The sequence below is a fragment of the Labrus mixtus genome, chromosome 23 (genome assembly GCF_963584025.1).
Source record: "Labrus mixtus chromosome 23, fLabMix1.1, whole genome shotgun sequence".
Taxonomy (NCBI): Eukaryota; Metazoa; Chordata; class Actinopteri; order Labriformes; family Labridae; genus Labrus; species Labrus mixtus.
In genome coordinates, this window is record NC_083634.1 from 4,124,496 (window position 1) to 4,142,276 (window position 17,781).

The 17,781-nt window shown below is 44.7% G+C and overlaps 1 protein-coding gene across 1 annotated transcript in view; it reads right to left on the bottom strand.

Annotated features, from left to right (window-relative positions):
- Positions 1-229: 229 nt before the first annotated feature.
- Positions 230-17,781, bottom strand: part of LOC132958839 (mitogen-activated protein kinase kinase kinase 11) — a 56,949-nt gene continuing 39,397 nt past the window's right edge. The window contains exons 7-10 of the mRNA XM_061031913.1: positions 16,872-17,028; positions 16,668-16,780; positions 15,856-16,476; positions 230-9,396 (exon numbers count right to left, since the gene is read on the bottom strand). Of these exons, the coding sequence (XP_060887896.1) occupies positions 8,798-9,396; positions 15,856-16,476; positions 16,668-16,780; positions 16,872-17,028 (1,490 nt within the window). The 3' untranslated portion in view covers positions 230-8,797. The remainder of the gene's footprint in view (positions 9,397-15,855; positions 16,477-16,667; positions 16,781-16,871; positions 17,029-17,781) is intronic.

Consider the following 17,781-nt stretch of genomic DNA (forward strand, 5'->3'; position numbering starts at 1 on the left):
TTGACAGCAAATAGGACACTTAAAGGTTTTGTTTACTCCTAATTGGCATCTAACGAGGCAGTGAGTTCAAACAGTGCATGAAAACGACTCACACCAAACACAATTACACCGATACAACCAATCAACTTCACCTGTGATGAATTAACATATTCAACGTTTATGTTTGACGAGTTCTCAAAAAGAATGAGTTGAGCATATCTGCTCTGATATAAATAAGGACACGAAGAAGTCAGGAGTGTTACATTTTATTTGGTCTCATCTCTTTTTCAGCTTTTTCCTTTGTTTTTGTTTTTTGTCCACAGGTTAAAACCCATTATAATAGTCAAGAGAAATAAAAACATTTTCACATACTGTATACAGAAACAGTCCTCTCGACACAGCACAATAAAAACAGTTGATTAGGCCCAGCCCAGTGCGAGATTTTTCACAAAAAATGCAATAATGTTTTTTTTTTGTTTTTTTTTTTCAAAGCCCGACGACTGAGAGAGATGTAAAAATGGCTGCCAGGGCAATGCAATGATTGCGTTATCACATCGCCTGGGTTGTAATAAAACACAAAATAAGACATGGAAATGAAATCGGAACGATGACAACAAAAGCAAAAAAAGATACAAAGACAGAGAGGAGGTCGAATTCATCCACTACTTTAAGGTAGAGACATAAAAAAAAACACCTTGATTCTATCTAGCAGTTTTATGCACATAAAAAAATCAGTATGGGTGCCTCAAGAGGACATTAGACTGAACTTTGAGATTGGTGTTTCCTGGAATGTATACCACTAACTTGGTTTTCAAGTGTTTTTCTGAGAAGTTCTCTAGAAAAGTGCGACACACTAATACTCGGGCTGATAGAGGAATGTGTACGGTTCAGATTCGTTCAAATTGAGGAGGTGGAATGTGAAATCTCTGCCGCACATGAAGCACCCATATTTACATCTTAAATACTCCAGTGAAAACCTATAAAATGTTCCAAGCAAACGATCCATCATCCTAAGGTAGACTGCGTCCATGGCCATCTAAAAATAGTTTGATCCAGTGTGTAAGACGATGGCCATTCATAAATATCCCCCCCCCCCCCCCCCAACCTTTTGTATGACTTTTGGAAAACGTCCTCAGTTGGCTGCTTGGAAGCCGTCGGAGGGAAAAGCCTGTTACAGCACAGAGCAGCGACCAGCGAGTCATGGGGATTTGTACCATCCCAAACCATTTTAAATTGCCTCCGTGGATCATTTAGAGTTCGGGTTATTTAAGCTGGAGCATTAGCACCTGAAAGAGACCACCTGCTGTTAAATACCCCTCAAGCTGAAGTCAAAAGCCTGAATTATATCCGAGCCTTAGAAGACTTTTATCAGGTTAAGTGTCAGGAGCGACTTAGCCCTGATCCGGGAGCGGCACACTACATGTTCTGGATGTCTACACAATGGGAACGTTGACATTTTAGACGCTTAGTTCATTCGTTCATCACTTTAATGAACAATTGGACAACATTAGTGAACATTGAAAGCCTTAAGAGTAAAGCTGCTGACTTAATTGAAACACCTTTCATGTTCTGTTCTTCACATTTTAATGTAAAAATTTTAATTTTAATTTTAAATGGCTGTTTTAAAGCAAATTGATTGAATTCTCTGTTGAAGCATTGAGTGGTCTAAACAGAAGAGCACGGCTAGTTTTTATTTGATTAACTTTGAAATGAAAATTTGAGCCATGATTCTGTCCAGCTGAGCTGCAACACATGCAAATTAACAATTTTTCTATTTTAGTTATGAGCCCAACACATAGGCACCCATTTCATTTACCTTGTGAAGTAGTAAAGTGAACTTATGCGATCTTTATACAACATCAGTGTATTTCAATGATACAAAAAAAGATTCAACTACAAGACAGCATCAAGAAATCAATCCAAAGGGGTTAGTAGCTAGTCATTTTTTAAATTGCTTGGAGAGGGAAATGGCTAAGCTAGCTCAGACGGGGTTAGCTTAGGGGGGTATCTTACAGGAAACTGGACAGTGTTGGTCAAAATAATTGATTTGTTTGGGAATACACACACACACACACAAAAATAAACATCTTCCGGGGATTCTTAAGGCACAGAAAGGATGTAAAGTGGATGAAAAAAATACCAAATCATTGTGATAAGTGGAGTGAATGTTTCTCTGAGTAGTGACTACATCAACAGGCTTCAAGGTTTACTTTCTAGTCAGACTGATGCTTTATAAGAACAAGCTGATGAACCCTAAGAATGAGAAAAATGCCGGAAAATATCATTAATTTCCTTTATCTGTAAATAATAGTGACGAGACGACATGATTCCCCTTTTGTCTGTTTGATGCATGAACGCTGTTAGCTCAACCATTCACACCGCAGCACATTCATCCAACACTCGAGCAACACAAACTTCCAGATTGAGCGGCTTCCATTGCAGGACGATCACAAGGTAATTGAATGTCAATAGCCGGGGCAACACAAGAGCGATAATCACAACTGTTGAGCTGTCGAGTGGAGGATGGGGGGGAGCGAGTGTGTGGACCTTGGACTAAAGACCTCACAGATTAAATCCACGTTGGTTTTCTAAACAGAGCGCCAGCCTCCTCTTTGAGCCGTCACTGTGGTCTTGGAAACGGATTGGTTTTCTTTTCACGGCTTCCAAGCATTCAGTTTTTCATCGATACGGCGAAGGAGGACGGCAGATGGTGACCTTGGACGCACAGACTGAAAAGAATGAGGAATAATATTCACACTTTGGGAGGCCGAGCGTTAATTCGGGCACCTGGCGGCGCCTCGTGCAGACGTGGCTTTTGTCCACGTTCCCTTTTGGGATGTGCGATTCCTGTACAGTCAATGAAAGGTCACATTTGATCATTTAGTCTCGGCCTGTTGATGCCAAACAAAAGCATGGGCAGGTGTTTGGGTGTTTAATACGAGCCAGAGAGAGAGAGAGCAATCATGCGTCCGTGGCGCCGACGTCTGGCTCTGATGCAGCTGAAACGAGCCTGATAAGCAGGTCTATTTGTAACCTGCACTTAATTGAACACAAGTGATGGCAGCGAGGGATAAATGGCGCGAAAGCTGCTGAAATGTCAGGCCATCGATTCTGTCATTTCAGGATTGACTTCCATCGCTGATGGTCAAGGTACGATTTCATTAATAAAAAAATACCAACAACAACGTGCTCAGTCTGAGTTTTTCTCTTCACCCTCGTCCAATCGTCTCCTGGAGGCGATCAAACATGATTATGTTGGAGCAGTAATTAGCCACGCCATAAAGCTGACATTGTACAGCGAAAGCTAAAGCCATCCCTTAACACCCCCCCCCCCCCCCCCCCCCCCCATGTGGTTTATTATTGCCAAAATGACCCCCTCTCCGTGCACATCAGTTGACGCTCTCAGTTATATTTTGAATTGTTTGATAGGTTTTCACCACAGCTGGTCCGACTTTAGACTTCATAAAACCAAATTGAAACGCCATCATGCTGCTTTTGACATGGAATAAATTGGAATTATTAGGGTCTTGCAGACTTTACAGATTTTAGACTCTAATGTTAGGCCAAAGAAAGTTTAGAGATGGGATTATTTCCAGAATCTGGTTAAATATTCTTCTTGTACTCCTACTCTTCTTTGACATTTATACAACTACAGCTACAGTGGAATCAATGGCTAAATGAGGGTCAATTGTATCATTTGTCTGCATGTAAACATATCCACTGTTAACAAAGCCAAATTAAGCTTCCAGAAGGCGTATAACCCCGATGACCTCCTGCTCACCCATCACAAAGGCAGTAAATAACCAGCTTGTTCTTTTTTTCTTCTTCTCGTTGATAATAGCTTCTGATTTTTCACCCTTGAAATTCTGAAACACAACGAGCGCTCACAAGGAGCCTCTCGGTGTGATGAGGGTCAAGGCCTTTGGGTCGTCCACTGTGCCGACTCATTAGCTGTTATTCATGTAAGGTATTGACCGTTTGCCATTCACTGATTAGGGGCCAACGTTTGCGAGCTCCATCTCTGAATGTAGATCATCAGATGGAGCCTGCTGGCCTGGACGGAGAGTGGATCGCAGGTGGCCAGATATTCTCCTGCTGAGGATTCACTCCCATTCTTGCTGTCAGTTTTTTTTTTACCCAGGGGACACTGATTCGCAGTGACGGATGGAGGCGACGCCTGGAAGAGCTGAGCGTCACAAACAACTCATCAGGACTTTCTTATTGCTGTCAGCTGCAGCAGAGGAGTGGCAGTTATGGTTCCTAAATCTGACAGGCCAAAACCAAAAGAATCGACGTCCCTGTCCGCAAAAGACTTCCTTAAAATGTGTCCAGAGTATTCCCCCGGCTAAGAAAACCAGAACTCCTTCTGATTCAGATCCATCTTAAGAGCAGAGGTAGGACGCTTTTTATGACTTGTTTGTATTTATCTTAGATAGATAGATAGATAGATAGATTGATACTTTATTGAATCCGAGGGAAATTCTAAATCTTAAAGAACATGCATATATTTGTTGTTTCTTTGCAGCAGGAAAGTTTCTCATCACTTCAAATGAACCACTTCCAAAAGGAAATGAACTCACACGCCGACAATAGGAAATGAGTTAATCATATGTACAGGGGACGGTGACTTCTTGTTACTGCCGCCTGCTTGAAAACAACAGGTAACACTTTTCATGATCAAAATTTAAGTGCAGAAGCGAGCGCAACAAAACAGACGAGACATGACTGGCAGGCTGAAGTGGATGCTTGACACGCTCTCAGAATTGGGTGACAGAAATAATCTGCCAGACGTTTCAATCATCTCAATTTCCTCCGTGTTTCCTTTTCTCCACGCGCAGCTCCAGATGACAATAACAGCTATCTGAGCCCTAATGACTATCAGAGGAGAGCTCTCGTGGCTTTGTGTGTTGACACGAGGAGACGGGGCAATAACTCATCACTTGTCACGTCGGGGGAAAATGTTGTTTGAGCGGACAGGAGAGCGAGGGGAGGAGGTAGGGAACACTGCTGAGAGAGACAAATTCTATATTAAACCTCTGACTTCTGCACACCATGAAGGAAGATCCAGAGCGCTCGGAGCCAAGACATGGCAGGCGAGAGGTTGGATTGGGCCAGAGGGGATCAGGGGACAATATTTACTGGCCTGTATGCTTGCTCCTATCTTTGTGCTAACCTGTTTCAAAATGGATCTAAAGCTGTTTTCACACACGCACGCCTGAAAATGTCTTTAAAATGTAATTCTGCCCGAGATGCTTGTTCATACATGTCTCTCACAGCACAAAGTTCCCCTGTTGGATGGGGGGAGATGTCTCACTTGGCAACCCATGACAAAAAAAAGCACAAATAAGATGGTGAAACTAGCAACAGGTCTGACTCTTTAAGTGCTTTCACACTTGCACAAAACCACTGAAGTTTTCAGAAGCTCTATGTGTGAAACAGCTGAATTCTTTACCCTGACTTCATCCGGAGTCTGAAGTATTTTTGCCGCAGAGTCCGAGTGAGCTGATGTGAGAACACAGCAGGATATAATGAGGAGAATTCACCTGAAGAGGGGGTGGTGATGTTATTCCCTGCGATCGCCGCACAATGATAGTTTACCTGATTACACATCGCTAAACCCCGACTTCTCCCAAAGTTTTACTAGGGGGCTTGCAGAAAACAAATCAGGGTGGAAAATGTGGCTTGTTCGTCCTCACACATTCAGCTTATCCCGAAATTTCTGGACATTTTCAGGGGTTTTGTGCATGTGTGAATGTAGTATTACTGTAAGAAAGTCTGACTAAATTAAACAGATCTCCTGGATAGTTTCAAAAGAGGAGGCACATTACTTTTTCCTCATGCCCCGCGACCCAAACCCCTGTAGCACCGATGCATTATGACAAATAAAACAACTATTAATTTTGCTATTAGTGTATTAAAAAAATGAAGGACCTGAAGATTTAAATATGGAGAGATTTTAATGTTTTGGAACTACTGTATATGTTTGTTTTTGGGCCATTTGCAGAAATGAACAGACCATGAAGCTGTGTAAGCTCAGAGCACTTCCTGGTTCCTTTGTTTGTCACTCTATCTTCTACTCAGACCAGCTATGAACATGTTACACGTGGTTGGACGACACACTGTACACTTTGAGACATTTTCAACCACCGAGTTTCTTTGTTGTATTTCTTGGCGGTCCAATAAATGATAAACAGACACATTAGGGTGCAGCGGAAATATACAATAAAGCTCCTGTTGCAATTCAAAAGTTAAATTGCCTCTATAAATCGGCTCCTGCAGAGCTGTTTCCATTTCTTTTTAACTCGATAGAAACCTTGATGTTGAACTGAATGCTCTGCGGTGTCAGGACAGAACTGCCCTGAAGAAAACTTTCCAGAGAGGCAGGAAGCAAAGGTGTAGGAGGAAGAAGAAAAAAAGAAAAGGACAGAAAGATCGAAAATCTCCCACGTCACCTGAGGGGGAAGGACGTAGAGGAAGGTGAGATTTCATCCGGTCAGAAGCTCAGCAGCTCGTGGCAACAAAGAAAAAAATAAAGGTAGAAGAGAGAGCGGGAAGACATCTTGTCTTAAACTGTGTGTATAAAAAAGGCTTTAATTATTTTTTTTTCCTCCTGAACGCCCGGGCAAATCAATTAACCAAATATCCGAACGCTTTGTTAATGCTCCCTGCTCTTATCAAGAGGCTAATTATCGCTATCAGCCTGCTCTGTGCGTCTTTAGGATTATTAGGCTAATCACAAAGCTCTCCCCTTCAGAGACGAAGCTTTCACTCCACGTCGGAAACAAAGCCGTTATTGTCTTCCAATGACATGGCGTCAGAGATTAACCCAATCAGTGACGCTTCAGCAGAAACGAGGGTAAACGGGTACATTTGAGACATGCATTAGTGGGTCTCTTTCAGGTGCTAACATGCAACAAATATTTGTGTTAACTACATGCTGAACAGCCAGTCTTTGACGTGCCTTAAAGTCATACATTTCCCAGGATTCATTTTGAAAAACCAACGAGTAAAGAGCAAAACAATCCAACATTTAGGAAGCGCTAACAAAAATATTTTCACTTGTTGTTCTTGTGCATTCTGATCTGAGACTGCTGATAGTGTGATATTTCAGAGTTTCTAATGGGTTACCTTTCCCTGCGTGACTCCACAGATGTTTTTAGCAACTTTAAAATGGTTCAGGATGGATTCTTTTTGCAAACAGACAAACCAAAAGATAAAAAATGAGTTCAGGAGCGATGCAGTTCCTCGTCTTGCAAAGACAGCCTTCACTTCACAAGCCCAGATTGAGACTGAATATGTGACAATATGTTCATATCGTCAACTCCTCAGATGGATCATTTATAGCACAAAAACATGGAAACTGAGAGACTAAACTGTGTGTATGTAGATTACCTGCAGCTGACTGGTATAACCTTTTTAGCCAACTCCCCCATCAATAAAACATAAAAAACCCACTCCTTTATGATGTGCCCCGCAGGATAACATTAAACAAGATTTTGGACTCTTTTTAGACATTTCATTGGTGTATCATTTTAAGAGAAATCAAGATCAAACCTCAACATCTTTCATGTTTTTAAGAATTGGAATAAGGGATTGAGTGGTGTGTATTTGTCCATCCTCTTGTCCAAGACGTTGCAAAATGGAAAGGCTGGCTTTGCAAGGCGACAACTTCACAACTCCTCTACATGTTAAGCTTCCATATCAGAATATTTTAACATTTGCAAATACTTTTCCCACCACATCAGAGAGGTGGTGGTAAGAGGCTCTGGATGATATAAAGGAAGATAACGACAGAAAGGTATAATCAAGTTGTTTTTTAAATACTACTCTGTGATTATCTCGGCTCTCTCTCTGTGTGCAGGCTAACACACCCCGGTCTGGCTCTCCATGGAGGTAAAAAAAACAAATGATTTGCAAACACTCTTTGTCCCGGCCCTTACGCTGTCACATTCTTTGGCATGAGAAGGGAATGCAGAGGGCTCCCCCGTCCGTGTTTCCTGCGCTGCGTCGCCTGCCAGCTCCATGATCTGCCCAATCCCTGGCATTTCCCGGGGAATGTGACCGGAATGTTATCTGCTTCCAAGTGGAATGCCTGGGTCATGGTTTTTTGACTTGGAATTCATGAACCCGCCTGGAATATCTCCCCTCTTGAGTGCTTTCTCCCATAATGCTGTTGGAAAAAGACGTAGGTGTACAAATGCACGCTATAGGCATCCTTTCCTTCCCACGAAATGTTAAGCTGATTCTTCAAATGTATGCCAAATTTGGAGCATCTTCCCTACGCACCAGATTAACCATTCAAGGAACCTTGAAAAGATATATGTTAAAAAAAAAAAACACTTCATGAAATAAGGCACTCCCACTTTCCATTGTCCTGAAGACTTTCAGTCTGCAGAGAGGTAGAGGGAGATGAAGCTGTGCAAGTCGCCTTATCCACCTCTGCATTGTCGCAAAGCTTCAAAGGTGGGGGGGGGGGGTGAAAGCAGGGGGGATGCGAGCGCTCTGATAGAATTTGAAGATGGGACGAGTGATGTGTGTTCTGCTCCTTCAAAGGGAAAGAGAAACACAGATAGAGAGAGGGGGAAAGAAACGGGCACCAGCTATTGGTTCAAAGGCAGATATCCCACCATCCAATGTACCACCTTCAACCGGCTTTCCAAAGCAGCAGGGTGGGAACAAACAGGACCTTCAATGATTAAGAGAATCCCCCCCCCCCTCCCCCTCAGTGGGTTGAGTGATGGTTAAGATCCTCATTTAGATGAAGGGCAAAGTAGTGGAAGAGGTCCTGGACTGTGTTCCTGTGATAAAAACCACACACTTAGAACCGGTCGTCTCTGAGTTGCGTCGGGGACTTGAAGGGTTTGAGCCCCAGTGTCCTGCGGGGGTGAACCCTCTCTTTGGTGCCGTCCAGGGGTTTGCTGCAGGCCGCCCAGCCCAGGTCGATGAGCGGCGAGTCAGCCGGATTTAGGGGCGCTATGCGGAACGTGGGCAGCGTGGGCGAGCCGTTAGTGGAGCACGGCGCAGAACGAGAGGTGGGAAAGGGAGTCGAGAAAGGGTCAAAGGGGGAAGTCGTTTCCGAGCCGACTGTCGGGTCGGCCTTGAGGGCGAAGGGGTCGCAGTCTGGTGAGGGGAAGGGGTCACAGTTGTGGAAGGGATTGGTAGGGGACGGCTGGAAACCTAAGAGGCTGCTGTCCGAGCGGTTCGGGCTGCGGCCGCCAGAGTTCCCGCCACCGGCTGAGATGAAGCTCCAGGGATCGATGCGGGGGCGGATGGCGGACGGGCGGGGACGTGGGATGACACTGACCTCCAGGCGGCGGGTTTTTGGGCTCCAGAGGGCTGGGTTAGGGTGGAGACAGAATGGCACTGAAGGCTTGTCATCAGGGTCCTGTGTGTCTTGGCACAAAGGAAGGTCCAAAACTGAAGAGAGAAGAAAAACATGAACGTTAATACTTTTTTACTTCCATGGTGTCAAAGGGGGACAAACTCAGATTGGACCAACATATCATGACGTGTTCTCCCTAATATAGTGTTAGCCACAGTAATAAGTGTTACAGACTTTGGTGATACAAAAGTGACATTCCTTGCCAAATCCTCCGCCATCTTTTATGTTTTTAAAAGCATTTTCTCAATACTCAGCCTGACTAAGAAAAAAACAATAATGAACAGAAAGTGTCTGCTTTGTACAGCAGAATGGCAGCACTCAGTAGTAGCAGTCTAATTCCTCTAATCACTTGACCATAGCCATATATAAAGGCAGCTCAACGCCAAGATGACAGCAGATTTAACTATAGAAATTCTATTCTCTCATGCTCCATTCACATTGGTTCAGGCAGTTTGGAAAGTTGAGAATTTGTTGGATGGCAATGCCATGCACCATACAGTAACTGTTGCTTGCTTTTTCAGCTCGTCTCATCCAAATGTACTTCCAAGCTCTTGTCCACTGATGTAATATCTGCTTTACTGTCTGCTGTCTGCCTGGATTCCTTCCTCCCTGTGTTATTTGTGAAACCATGTTGTCACAACCGTTGGGGAAATGTTCTCCTCGTGGGATCCCTGACTAGCATAAGTCAAGCTTTAAAAACATGGGGTCCCACATTCCCCATAATGCAACTCAACTGCATCCTTTATCATGCTGTCCAAAGCGGTTAACTCCTGTCTTGAAAAATGAAGCGGATGGGCTAGTGGAAAAATAAAAACGGCAGTTCCTCCAGTGTCCACTTGAGGCTGGCTGCAAAAAACGTACATTTCTACAGCACACATAAACATGTTTGCAGCCTGGAACAATAAATGGTTTTGATTTTTATAATCATTTATTAAAACATAAAAAAAATGTAGAAGGGTTGAAACTATATATGATCTTTGACTGAAGAAGAAGATATACCAGCCCACTAGCTCAAAGGCCACGAAAGGTTTTTATCCAATCACAACGTTTTGACCAGAGCTCTTCTTCAGGTGATAATTTTTTAAACAGGGTGGTGGTGGTGATTCTTAGGGGCACACGTACGTGATGTGCATACAACAACCTATTTTTCTATAACGTATCTTTGCCTGTCACTAGATCGATTAAAAGGTTCAGCAGGTGGTGATACCATTTTCCAATATGGGGACCGCCATTGTTGAGCTTCATTACGCCTCTGCACAAACCAACGGGTGACGTCCATGTTTCATAGAGTCTGCGGGGCTGTACCTGCCTGTTAAAGCCTCTCAAATTCAGCAACACAGGTTCTCTATAAAATCATTCAGTAGAGATTATAGTTTGATGCTACAATACAATCTCCTTTGTTTTTAATGGTCGATAGAATCAAAAGTACTGAAACTTTAAAAAAGACAAGTCAATTTCTGATTTAGATTCCAGTGGTATTGAAAGAGGTTTAAAATGTTGATATTGGGAAGACCCTGGTCTAGACCCCAGCCCTGCAAACATCACTCAGATTTAGATTTAGTAGGCTAAAGTTAGTAAACACCTGTTTCACATGTGTAGAATTAGTCAGAAAAAGGAAGCTGACTTTATCAGTCTAAGGAAGGTAATGATCATCCCCTTATTGAATTAAAAAAATTAGCAAATAAGCTGAATATTCAACATATTAAACCTCTTCATCATCCTTCTCTCACTTTCTTGCTTCGCTTTAATTGCTAATCTCCAAATTACTCTCAAACTGCTGTCGTGTTGCCCTGCTGCTCTTTTACGAGCTCCTCTCGAATCTCAAAAGCATAAACTGTCTAATATCCTGCAAAACACATAAAACCTGTACAGGGAACAGAAAGGGTCCAAACAGGAACAAGAGATAGTGGTGCATGCCTCCTTTGCAAACAAAAGCACAGAATGCTGATGTAATTAGTGTAAATTAAGAACAACAGCGCGCAACTAGTAGACAAAGCTGCAACAGCAGCAAACAGCGAGTCTGAATTAGCGCTGACAAGAACATTAAACTGTGAATAAATAAGCCCGAATGAACATTTGCTACTTCCAAATGTGATGTGTCTGCCAAATGGCATTATTTACATCAACAGCATCTCTCCCCGGCTGCAGAGCTTTTTAGCTGACAAGGAAAGAGCAATCAGGAGTCACATGAGAGCTGGAGATGGAATCCTCCTCTCTCTCTCTCTCCTCTCTCTGTCTCTCTCGCTCCCTCTCCCTCTTTCTCTCTCCTCTCTCTGTCTCTCTCGCTCCCTCTCCCTCTTTTTCTCTCCTCTCTGTCTCTCTCTCTTCTCCCCTCACTCTCTCTCCATCCCCCCTCTCTATCTCTTCTCCCCTCCCTCTCTCTCTGTCACTCTCTCTCTGTCTCTCTCGCTCCCTCTTTCTCTCTCTCGCTCCCTCTCTCTCCCTCCCTCCCCCCTCTCTCTGTCTCTCTCTCTTCTCCCCTCACTCTATCTCTTCTCCCCTCCCTCTCTCTCTCTCTGTCACTCTCTCTCTGTCTCTCTCGCTCCCTCTCCCTCTTTCTCTCTCCTCTCTCTGTCTCTCTCGCTCCCTCTCCCTCTTTCTCTCTCCTCTCTGTCACTCTCTCTCTGTCTCTCTCGCTCCCTCTCTCTCTCTCTCCCTCCCCCCCTCTCTATCTCTCTTCTCCCCTCCCTCTCTCTGTCTCTCTCTCTCTTCTCCCCTCTCTCTCTCCCTCCCTCTCTCTCCCTCTCTCTGTCTCTCTCCCTCCCCCCCTCTCTCCTCTCTCTGTCTCTCTCCCTCCCCCCCTCTCTCCTCTCTGTCTCTCTCTCACCCTCACTATATCTCTCTTTCTCTCCCCCCCCCCCCCTCTCTCTCTCTCTCTCTCTCTCTCCCCCCCCCTCTCTCTCTTTCTCCCTCTCTCTTTTTCCCTCTCGCTCACACTCACCGCCGGCATCCTTGTGGCGGTCTATGTCACAGTCATCACAGTCAATAAACATGTGAAGATGTTTAGCAAAAAGCACACACGGCTTAATTATGTAAGGTTTTATTTTTTTCTCCTTATGCATCTTTGTGTAGCGGTGTAATGAACACACACTGTTTGTGATTCTCGGTTTGTAAGCAGCAGAGGGAGGCGAGGCGTGTTCGCTCCGTACCTGCAGGCAGAGCCGTGAGAACCTCTCTGTGGAGAATCCCTGGCTTTGTGAGTCAAACGGACCAGATATAGAGTGTGAAATGTTACCATGGGGGACTCTTAAAGCCCTCCGCCAAAGCCGCCTCGCTCTTCAAACAACCAACAGCATCGGCGCCTTCATTACAGCTGCGAACTGAGCCAGCGCCGCCAAGAAAGACACGTTTGGGAGAAACATGTGAAAGCACTTTAAATCAAAGCGCTGCTGGAATGAGGATCATGTCTGCTAGCATGACACTTACATGAATGGAAACAAAAGTATAAATATGCCCCCAGAGGACGAAAAAACTGCCAATTTCAACACGTGATTACGAGCGGAGAATGAATGCTAATCCCTCTTTTTATCACGTCTCATGTGTGTAGCCGTCATACAGGGCATGGAGGCGTTTACATTTGATTCGCCTCTGTGTGAGACTTTGCTCAGCCGGGAATGCAAATGAGGGCGCTAGCAATAAAAAAAAAAATGTGGTTTGTGGTGAAACAAACATCTTCCTCATGGAGTGTCTCAAAGGAACCTTTTTATACATCTGTGTAAATGACAAACTCAGCATTGAATGTAACAGAGATCTCACTCAGTGTTTTCCTGCAGATCTACAAATCATTAACAGCGACCAGAACTTGTTGATATCTTACAAAGGAGCAAAATGTAAGTCTGACACCTAGCGTTTAAAATTGTTTTTTCGTTTGCTTGGCAAACCGAGGGGCGTCTAAAACGGCCGTGTGGGAGGACATCCTGGCTGCTGCATTGTTGTCAGAGAAGCCAGCACTTCAACATAGCATGTTTCCTTAATGTCTGATCATAGAGTAAGATACCTTTATGATTAAATTCAGTAGTTATCTTACTGATTCCTCCACTATGAGAACAATAACGCTGTTGAATGTTAAGTCACCCCCACTCAGCCGTTATGGACGCCCCTCGGTTTGCCAGATAGGAGAGCAGCCCGACCTAAAAAGCCTCTGCATGTTTCTAATAAGCTCCACGAGCAGAAACGTGCTCAAACTAGGATCAATATTGGAGATGCTTTTGAAAAATGGAGAGAGGTTAGAACACAGAAAGGTTTACAGACCCATGCAGAGCTGGATAAACACTGAAGCTACAGTGTTCACCACATGGTGACCTGTGAGAGCATGGACTCCAGAGAGGAGGGGGGGGGGTTTGAATTTCGTCAGTTATATGTTGCTCTAGGTTTTACCAAGTTTGGGTAAATCTCTGGGTTTATCTGATTTCACAACGATAAAAGTGTTTTATTATGCCGATTATAACTCAAGCTGACAGTAACAAAGTGTTTGGGACAGTAGTTTAAGAACTAGAGCCCTCACATACATCGAGTGATCTCCATCCAGAGTCCCAAAGTGTCGGTTGAAGCGGTCAGGAAGACTTAGTGGTTCTGTTTAAGTCAAGACCAGATCATTTTAAATTCAAATAAAGCATTTCCTGTCTGTGTGGCCTCAGCTGTGCTGCTGGATGTTTCTCATTGAACTTTGCTTTACAAGAAAAGCTGCACAACCGACTTGAAAGAGGGGAGACAACAGTAGATTGGATGCTAGCTTTGCTTAGCAAGAATTAGGAAATACAGAGGACCAGCTGTTACCTGAGATATGCAAATAGCTGCAGACAAGCTTTGAAGTAAATGAAAAAGCCCTGTGCTGCATTGAAGCTTCCCTTGTGTCAGAGAGATCTCGCCTGAAAAGAGGCATAATAAAAAATGAGCAGGAACTGTGAGGGGGGGGGGAGGGGGGTGTTGCCATGCTGAGGTGCTGCATTATTCAAGGGAAAAGTTGGATCCAAATTCAGCGTGGGGCCTTTCTAAAACATTCTGGGTGCTCTTGAGGAAATGCGGATGAATCATGCAGATAAAACAAAAACAGAATTGTGGATCCAATCTGGCGAGGAGACTGTCATTTGAAAGGGCACCGCTGGGATTTAGTCACGCTCTTTCATAATGTTTGGAGGTTGGCAAATATCAATTATTTAAAATATGGGCAAAAATGGTAAGAAAATCAGCAGATGCCTAAATATTCTGGATTTGACGCCCAGCTCAAAGAGTTTACACTGGAAGTGATGGAAGCCGACGTGAGTTTATGAAATAAGAGTTTTGAAACTTCAAGTTTGGCATTAAAGTCCTCACCATCTCAGTGTTTTGGATGTAGATGTGACTATATCTGGCTCAGGGGTGGATCTGGATAAGAGTGAGAGGTTGGAAAGTGCCAAGTCAAAGAAAAACAGTCAATTTTGATGTCTACAACTGACTGCGTTTCCCATAGCCGACCACAACTGTTAAAACCGACTGAAGAAAAATGCTAACAGAGCAAAGCTAACTCGCTTTTTTTTCTTTTAGATTTGTGCTTTTTATGTCTTTATTGCAGATATAGGACAGTGGATAGCGTGGGAAATCAGGGAACGAGAGTGGGGAATCACCTGCATGAAAAGATGTCAGATTTGAACCTGGGCCTCCACACATCGGGCACACGTACCAACCACTGCACCACCAGTGCCCCAGCTAACTCATGCACTTGCGGTACGTAAACTCACCGGATAATTTAAAATCAGTGATTTCCTCAGTGCTACAGCCAGCTGTAATCTCTGCAGGGAGAAGCCAACAAGTCTGACTGCAAATAAATCAATTCATAACAACTACTGAGATGCTTATTAGAAGTCAGGAATGGTTAGCACACACAAACCTGCTTGTTTGTGCTAACATAACAAGACAGGATGAAAGGAATTGCACTCAACAAAATAGCTGGAGCGCGGACTTCTTTGACATTCTGTCGGTAAATTAACAGCGCTGAAAACCATTTTTCTTTTGTCTGATATTTGCATGAAAAGTTCTCCACAAGTTTCCAAGAACACACCCAGCAGGCAGCTAGCATTACCCCTCTTTTACCTAAATTTACCACACCCCGAATTATGCATAAATATAAGCCTATAAATTATGAATTTGTTGAATTCTACAGAAATTGACCCCCATACAGTTGTCATTAATGGGGGAGATGAGCAAAACAGCCAATAACCTCTAATGTAGCAGGTTGTTTACTGACCTATTCTGCTGTAAAGTTGGACATCTTGATATGAGACTCAGGGGATACTCACTTTTTGTGTCCTCACTTTGCCTCAAGCTGTCTCTCAGATTTCTAACTTCCTGTGATGAACTTTTGTTTGACCCACGCTGCCTGGCAGAACACCCTGAGTGAGTGACCCCGGTTTGCTTTATAAAGTGTGTATATTCTCACAGTCTCCCATTAACTGACTCTGACCTTTAAAATTGGTGTATTGACCCTTTAACATTTTGAAAAATAATGTGAGACTGACCGAGCTGCGAGGCGTGCAGGCCTTGGCTTGGCCTCCTCCTCCGGTCGGCTCTGTGCTCCCAGGCCTCACAGCCCAGCTCCCCGTTTGTCGAATGGAAACTCGGGGTCCACTCCCCCGGGCTGGCTCCGCCCTGCTGCAGGGGCGTCCTGGGGGCCTGGGGACTGTGCGGCATCTGCGGCGTGCGGGGGCGACTCCTCTCTCTGGGGTTTGGCGGAGGCGGGGTCAGGGGGAGAGGCTTCAGTTCTTGATACTGCAAAGCTAAATCCAAGAGCGGCCTCGGGAGCTGCTCGGAGGTGGAGAAGGTGATGAGATCATCCACTACTGGGGGGTCAGAAATGAGGGGCTTTGGGGAGGAGATCTCCGGTTCAGAAGGGGTGCGGTCCCCTAGGGAGGAGGGGTTAGTTCTTGGGGGTACCCGTGGGGGAATATCCAGGCAGCGACCGAGTCCTACAGAGGCCAGGAGGGAGCCGCCACCCAGCAGGGCCTGGTGGGTGCTCTTAAAAAGGCCACCCATTGAGCCCCTCTCAGGCCTGGGGGAGCCGGCCGGGGAGGACCCCCCCTCCTCGCTGCCAGAGTCTCGCTGAGGTAGAGGAAGCCGCAGGCTGTCCTTCACTGAAGAGCCTGCAGAGAGAGGAAAATGTTTGTTTTTTTTTTTACTTTTAAAAAGACGGAAAAGGGAGAACGAGGCGAGGCATTTATTATTCATTCGGCTTTTATTTATAATTCACACTCGTGTCAGCGTGAATCCTAACAGCGGCTAATGGAAGATGTGCAGCTGGCAGTTAAGGCTGCTGACGGAGGACAGTGGATACCGTTCAGAGTGGAGGGAGGGGTCGGCGTGGAGGGCCTGTACTCCTCAAAGTCGTCTTTAGATTCCCCGTTCTCGTTGCTGTCCGACTCCAGGAGCTTCGCCCTCATCGACAAACTGAAAGAAAAACAAAGAATTCAATCAAGTTTAAGTGCAATCACATCCTTCTTCAAGTTAAGACGTCAAAGAAAGAGCGGTCCTTCTGTACCTGCTTTCCTGGGGACTTAGACGCAGGACTTTCGGGCTTTTGGGACTTTTTGGGCTCTGGGGCCTCCAGTGGGGGCCCAACCTCAGGTCTCCATTGGCTTGTTTAAGGGAAGAAGCTGAGCTCAGACCAAACGTCCTGCTGTTGTCACTGGGACTGACTGCAGAGAGAAAGAAAGAGAAGCAGGTTGAATTTGATATGAGTCATCAGTATGCACGCTGCTGAGCTGCACTCTAATGAGGTGAGCAGTTTTAAAAAGGCAGGATTCACCAATAAATCGACACGGCTCTGCAATCATCTCCAACAAAACGACCTATAACTGACTCCTGCTGCAGCTAGAATTCATACAACTTCAATGCACTTGTTCCTATCTTTTACTTGGGCATGTTGGAAAGTCCCGCTGCAGCGCACATCTGCATTTTAATGACGCTTCAAATACATCTGCGTCATTCCCTGATCGGGCTCATAAACCAACCAAACTGTCGGCCGAATACCTTTTGACAAACTAAACCTAATTTTGTGCACAAAGTGAAAAGATCGAAGCTGTTGCATGAGTGGAATAATGTGATATAACCTCTGTAGCATGGTCATTTGGTCTAGTTCAGAGTTTTTCTGGGAGCCTGACCTCGCTCATTCTGCACAAAAACACACCTTTATTTGCTGCTGTTGTGAAACTGGAATATATTTCATCTTGAATGTTTTCTCTGACTTTCCTTCCTCTCTGATGTTCCACCGGCTGCTCTGCCTCAACTCTATCTCTGCTTCTAAAGCTTCCTGATGGACAGATTGTTTACATGTTGCTGCTAGCCAGTTAGCTCAGTGAGTGCCCAGACGCCAAGCTGCAAGCACCGGAGGAAATGTTTGTGTTTACACCACGAGACCTGCCAGGAGGAGGAGGAGGAGGAGGAGGAGA